At 44.7% G+C, this 7,341-nt stretch overlaps 1 protein-coding gene across 1 annotated transcript; it reads right to left on the bottom strand.

Moving 5' to 3' along the window:
* Positions 1-346: 346 nt before the first annotated feature.
* Positions 347-914, bottom strand: LOC117511748 (probable glutamate receptor). Its single transcript, XM_034171647.1, has 2 exons — positions 603-914; positions 347-528 (listed from the first exon to the last, which is right to left on the bottom strand). Exons 1-2 carry the CDS (start codon positions 897-899, stop codon positions 430-432), a joined length of 396 nt encoding a protein of 131 aa, XP_034027538.1. The 5' UTR covers positions 900-914; the 3' UTR covers positions 347-429.
* Positions 915-7,341: the final 6,427 nt, after the last annotated feature.

Below are 7,341 nucleotides of genomic sequence, written 5' to 3'. Positions count from 1 at the left end.
TTTTGTGTCATGTCTGTGATCTGCTTTTTTTCTACAAAATTAAACAACTGAATGAACATCCTCCGAGGCCGGTGATTCCATAATTATTGCCAGGGGTTGTAAATCTCTCTCTTTTCTGTCCCTGAAAAGAAACATTTTTATGGCTTTTCATGCACTTCGAAGTGAATACATTACACCTTCTTTTTGTGAAGGTATAATGTCCTCACTAGTATGTTGCTGTTTGTAATTGTGAAAAAAGTGCTGAAAGCTTTGAGTCTCCATGGTGTTGCATTGACAAATGAAATAGCTAGGACAAGTAGCTTTGATGCTTTCCAGGCCACTGAATGACCACATAACACCACCATTATTTTGGACGCAGAGTTCTACTGTGATTGAGCAAAACACGTTTGATTCTCAGACACTATTTCTCAAAACCATGTTAATTTTTCTTTAGGCTCTGTTTTTGTCTGAGCTCTCCAGGTCTGTCGACTCCCCTCCACTGCCAAACCGCTGGTTCAGCTCCATTGTCAGAACTGAGCAGCATGATTTCTGGAAAATAGAAGAAATGTTCTTGGATGAAAATTCTTTAGGGAGGGAACATACTGTCTGCTGGCCTGACTTACCTTTCCATCCTTTGCTTGGTTGCGGGCTTTGGATAAGAGCTCCAACAAGGCCATCAGGAGGCCAAGGCCCAGACCCAAACCAAGGAGGAGGAAAAGATCCCGCAGGTCATTGGGCTGAAGAACATCTGAGGTGTGGGCCCCATTGGCTCCCACACAGCTGCTCGCCCACCACTTGTCCTTCAGGTGTGTCAGCTCACCGACCTCACTAAGCTGGAGGATGGCTATGGTTACATTTTTTAGAAGGGGGGAACCTGGATAACCAAAGAGAAGGTGTGAAGCAAAATCAATGCTTATCATGTATACTTCTTTTAAAAAAAAGACAATGCAGGATTACCCACTATGTATAGGATGTAGCTGTACCATAAGCCACAGGTTTACTGCACGCATCAGCGATATTACCTGGCATATACAGTGAGGCAAATAACTATTTTATCCACTGTCGATGTTGCAAGTTTTCTCACCTACAAAGAATGGAAAGCTGTGTCATTTGTATTGTTGGTACACTTCAACTGTGAGAGACAGACTCTAAAAAATAATTAGAAAATCACATTGTATGATTTTTTTTAATTGCATTTTATTGTGTGAAATAAGTATTTGATACAATAAAAAAACAGACCTTAATATTTGGTACGGAAACCTTTGTTTGCAATTACAGAGGTCAAACGTTTCCTGTAGTTTTTCACCAGGTTTTCACACACTGCAGCAGGGATTTTGGTCCACTCCTCCATACAGATCCTCTCTAGATCTTTCAGGTTTGGAGTTTCAGCTCCCTCCAAAGATTTTCTATTGAGTTCAGGTCTGGAGACTGGCCAGGCCACTCCAGGACCTTGAAATGCTTCTTACAGAGCCCCTCCTTAGTTGCCCTGGCTGTGTGTTTGGGGCCAGTGTCATGCTGGAAGACCCAGCTATGACCCATCTTCAATGCTCTTACTGAGGGAAGGAGGTTGTTTTGCCAAAATCTCACAATACATGACCCCATCCATCTTCCCTTCAATACTGTGCAGTCGTCCTGTCCCCTTTGCAGAAGAGCACCCCCAGAGTATGATGTTTCCACCCCCATGCGTCATGGTTGGGATGGTTTTCTTGGGGTTGTTCTCATCCTCTAAAGATGGTAAGTGGAGTTAATTCCAAAAAGCTCTATGTTGGTCTCATCTGACCACATGACCTTGTCCCATGCCTCCTCTGGATCATCCAGATGGTCACCGGTGAACTTCAAACGGCCTGGACATGTGCTGGCTTGAGCAGGGGGACCTTGCTGCCCTGCAGGATTTTAAACAATGACAGCATCATGTGTTACTAATGTAATCTTTGTGACTGTGGTCCCAGCTCTCTTCAGGTCATTGACCAGGTCCTCTTGTGTAGTTCTGAGCTTTCTCAGAATCATTCTTAATGCATGAGGTGAGATCTTGCATGGAACCCCAGGCTGAGGAAGACTGACAGTCATCTTGTGTTTCTTCCATTTTCTAATAATAACACCAACAGTTGTTGTCTTCTAACAAGCTGCTTGCCTGTTGTTGTGTTGTCCATCCCAGCCTTGTGCAGGTCTACAGCTTTGTCCCTGGTGTCCTTAGACAGCTCTTTGGTCTTGGCCATAGTGGATAGGTTGGAGTGTGATTGATTGAGTGTGTGCAAAGACAGTGGTGGGCACAGTTACGCTAATCGCTAATTATTGAAGCTAATGTTTTCATTATCGGATTAGCTTTTCAGATAACTTTGAAAACCACCAGTGGACCAATTATCTTCAGATAAATTTTGGTTCAATAATTTTTAGACCGCTAACATATTTTTGCAAGCGTTGTGAATAAAGCTTAACAATTAGAAACATTTATGAAGTCTGATATCAAAGATTTGAATACCTACCTGTTAAATGTTTTGGAGTAGATGTGCAGTTCTATCCTCTGTAAACAGAGGAGAGCTAGTTTCAGGAGAAACCACTTTATCCTCTGCAGATAGAGGAGAACTATTCACAGAAAATAAAGCAAGCCAGAGGGAAAAAAAAATGATCATTTCTTTTGACACCATACTGATTTACTTGTTATGTGCTGGGGTGTTTGGCTGGCTTGGTTTTTGTTTTCTGTTTCTCCCACCAGGTGGTATGCATTCAGGACTGAGTGGCTGAGCATTAGGACCTCACCCTGAACACCTGAGGCTTGTTTTCACGTGCAGGTCATCAGGGCTCACAGCTGTGGTGTATTCTGTCTTGATCAGAGATTGCTGCACTTAAACCTTGAATGCACAGTGTGTGATTGCCAGAGACTCGACCTTGTGAGCAGACGTGTGAGATCGGCGTCGGGAGAACAATCTCACCATTACGGACGCAGAGACCGCTCCAGGTTTGACGCCACAGTCTGTGAAGGAGGATTGGGTGAGGTCTCACTCTCTTCAGCACACTTCCTGAGGTAATTTGGTTTTGGTGACTTTTATGAAGTAATGACAGTGGATTTGGTGTCCCTCACACCTTGTTGTATTGAGCTGTCATGTTATGCTAATTGTCTAAGCAGCTTCTGCTGCAGTGGAGATCTGAACTGAGTTGTTCCGTGCCTGCAGGGTGAGAAGCTGATATATATATATATATATATATATATATATATATATATATATATATATATATATATAAGCCAGGAAGTGCTTGCTGATTGTGTGCACCGTTGAGCTGTGTCTCTCTGCGTGGAGAGTGTTGGACTCACCTCATATTTTCTTGCTTCACAGACTCGGTTTGTCGCGGCCACCTGGTGGGTGTTGGCGGGGTCCCTGGGTCCAAACTACTGTGGTTCCGGACTGTTTGCGCTGCTGAGAGCGCGCCGTGTTTCCACCTCACCAGACCGCGGACATTTTTGGTTGTTTATCACTGCACTCATTATGATTATTAAATTCTGTTATCTTTTGAACCGTGCTCTGCTTATTTTATGCTGGGTCCTGTCAAACGCTGGGTTGGTGCTCCGACCGCGTCCCACACATAACAGTAGTCTCTGGCCATTTAACAATGGACCAGCGGAAGCAGAGACAGTATTTTTGCCGGGAAGGCTGCAGCAGATGTTGGAGTTGATCCGGGATCAGTTGCGGGTGCTCTCCACCCGGGTTGTGCGCGTTAGTGCGCGCATGGCGGAGTTCACAGCTTGGGTCGCATCGCACCCCGCTGTTACGGCTGTAGCCCCGTCTCCTCCTGTGCAGCTGGCTCCGACGCCTGTTGTAGCAGCCCCGGTGGTATTTAGTTTGCACTTTAAGCTGTTTGTTATAACCTGCTGTCGTTTACAGCAGTGTGAATGGGTTTTTACTCTGTTACCATGGGGATTTTCTTATTTGGCACTTTGGTTGTTTGGTTTGGTTTGACTTTGTGTTTTTTTTTTCTTTCCTCCCAGTTTGCACCCCTGGGGTTTGATTGTGGTGTTCCCTGGAGGGGTTATTGGGTTTTTTCTTTTTGTTTTATGACTAAGCAGACTCTAAAACATAGATGGCTGAATGCACAGGTTCAAGAACTCCTGGCCAAAATTGAGCAAAGTGAACGACAGAAGCAAGAGTTGACAGAAACGAATGCAAAGATGCAGTCAGAGGTGGAGACTCTAACAGATCTGCTAAATGAAGCAGAAGGCAAGATCATCAAATTCAACAAGAGACATCTCGGCACTGGAGTGTCAGCTGCAGGATACTCAGGAGCTGCTCCAAGAGGAAATCCATTAGACACCTTCCTTATCCATCCACCTAGGGCAGATGGAGGACGAGGGGAATATGTTGCAGGAGATGCTGAAAGAAAAGTAAGAGAGCAAGAAGACTGTGGAGAAGCCAGTTTCTACTCTCTAGACTCAGCTGGCTGAAAGGAAGACAAAGGCAGGGTAGGACGCCTTGTCAGTAGAGGGGGCTGAAGAGGGCCTCAAGTGAGTCCAATGGGAGTTTGGACGGTGTTCAGCGGCAGCTGGAGTAGAAAAGTTCAGCCTATTGACAAACTGGATAAGATAGTAATCCGTTTGTAGCAAGAGTTGGATGACCTCATGGTGGACCAGGACCACCTTCGGCAGATTGTCTCCAATCTGAAGAGGAAGCAAAAGAAGTCTGACCAGATGCAGGCCAAAGAGAAATGCATTGCTACTCGATATGCAGAGGAGCATTATCGTGCCGAAGTGGAGGCCAGGGAGAAGGAGACAAGTCTTGACCCCGGCAGGAGAGTTGAAGTCTCTTACAGACCTGAAAGGTGAACTTGACTGCTTTAACAAAGTGCTCAAGACTGAGATGGATGACTTTGGAAAGAGTTCACAGTTTGGAGAGGTCCAAGCGTGCCATGGAGCAGTAACTGGAGATATATTATCCAGCTGGAGGAAGAACTAGAGAGGCTCAACATTGAGATGATCAATGACTGTATGAAGAGAATAACATTGTATGTTGAGCAGTTGATGACGGCACTGTCTTCAGAGCGCAGAAATGCTCAGCTCCTGGAGACAGGCCTTTCCCAGCTGGATCACCAGCATATAGAGCTGAAACTAAAGCTGCAGGAGGTGCTCCCAGCCAACATTCCAGCCATGGTCCCTGGAGGGGGGTGTTTTTTTTTTCTGGCCCAGGTTCGTGTGGTCGCCAGGAGGCTTCCCGTGAGGGTGGGGTACTGTTATGTGCTGGGGTGTTTGGCTGCATTCAGGACTGAGTGGCTGAGTATTAGGACCTCATCCTGAACACCTGAGGCTTGTTTTCACGTGCAGGTCATCAGGACTCACAGCTGTGGTGTATTCTGTCTTGATCAGAGATTGCTGCACTTATACCTTGAATGCACAGTGTGTGGTTGCCAGAGACTCGACCTTGTGAGCAGATGTGTGAGATCAACGTCAGGAGAACAATCTCACCATTACGGACGCAGAGACCGCTCCAGGTTTGACGCCACAGTCTGTGAAGGAGGATTGGGTGAGGTGTCACGCTCTTCAGCACACTTCCTGAGGTAATTTGGTTTTGGTGACGTTTATGAAGTAATGACAGTGGATTTGGTGTCCCTCACACCTTGTGTTATTGAGCTGTCACGTTATGCTAATTGTCTAATCAGCTTCTGCTGCAATGGAGATTTGAACTGAGTTGTTCCGTGCCTGCAGGGTGAGAAGCTTATATATATATATATATATATATATATATATATATATATATATATATATATATATATATATATATATATATATATATATATATTAAGCCAGGAAGTGTTTGCTGATTGTGTGCACCTTTGAGCTGTATATCTCTGCGTGGAGAGTGTTGGACTCACCTCATATTTTCTTGCTTCACAGACTCGGTTTGTCGCGGCCACCTGGGGCGTGTCGGCGGGGTCCCTGGATCCGAACTGCTGTGGCTCCGGACCGTTTGCGCTGCTGAGAGCGCACCGTGTTTTCACCTCACCAGACCGCGGACTTTTTAGTTGTTTATTACTTCACTCACTTTCATTAAAATGTGTTATCCTTTGAACCGTGCTCTGCTTATTTTATGCTGGGTCCTGTCAAACGCTGGGTCAGTGCTCCGACCGCGTCCGACACATAACATCACTGGCAATATCACCCAAATTATCCAGAGGCATACAGTTTTAACTTATGGTTAAAATTGTAACCAAACTAATTTTGGACAAGTTATTTAAATTAACATCACGTCTGAAGTGTCAACCACAGTGAAAATATCAGATATATCTTTTAGTTTTAAAGTAATGCACTAATTTTGAAAGTTTTACTGTGGACATGCTGTGTCCAGGTGCATTAGGTGGAAAAGTTCATATATTGTGCCTAAAACTCTTGTGAATATATTCTCTGGGTTTATAGATGTTGTTATTGTGTTTGTTTTATGTAAAAATGCCAGAAGAAGCTTAGGTTGCTTCTCCATTATTTTCAATCATTGTGAGCTGCAATCGGAAAACTTGCAAAATTGACAGTGTATCAAATATTTATTTGCCTCACTGTAAGTCACAACCAAGGACGTGTAACAGCTCACCTGACCGGGCTGTTACAGATACATGGCCATGCCCTCTCATTGGTTACATAATGTACGAGGGCTGTCCATAAAGTATAGGTCCTTTTTATTTTTTTCAAAAACTATATGGATTTCATCCATACACTCAACAAAAATATAAATGCAACACTTTTGGTTTTGCTCCCATTTTGTATGAGATGAACTCAAAGATCTAAAACTTTTTCCACATACACAATATCACCATTTCTCTCAAATATTGTTCACAAACCAGTCTAAATCTGTGATAGTGAGCACTTCTCCTTTGCTGAGATAATCCATCCCACCTCACAGGTGTGCCATATCAAGATGCTGATTAGACACCATGATTAGTGCACAGGTGTGCCTTAGACTGCCCACAATAAAAGGCCACTCTGAAAGGTGCAGTTTTGTCACACAGCACAATGCCACAGATGTCGCAAGATTTGAGGGAGCGTGCAATTGGCATGCTGACAGCAGGAATGTCAACCAGAGCTGTTGCTCGTGTATTGAATGTTCATGTCTCTACCATAAGCCGTCTCCAAAGTCGTTTCAGAGAATTTGGCAGTACATCCAACCAGCCTCACAACCGCAGACCACGTGTAACCACACCAGCCCAGGACCTCCAGATCCAGCATGTTCACCTCCAAGATCGTCTGAGACCAGCCACTCGGACAGCTGCTGAAACAATCGGTTTGCATAACCAAAGAATTTCTGCACAAACTGTCAGAAACCGTCTCAGGGAAGCTCATCTGCATGCTCGTCGTCCTCATCGGGGTCTCGACCTGACTCCAGTTTGTCA

Source organism: Thalassophryne amazonica, chromosome 6 (genome assembly GCF_902500255.1).
Source record: "Thalassophryne amazonica chromosome 6, fThaAma1.1, whole genome shotgun sequence".
NCBI classification, from domain to species: Eukaryota; Metazoa; Chordata; class Actinopteri; order Batrachoidiformes; family Batrachoididae; genus Thalassophryne; species Thalassophryne amazonica.
Note: the sequence above shows the minus strand (reverse complement) of the source record. Positions and strands in the feature narration are given on the sequence as shown.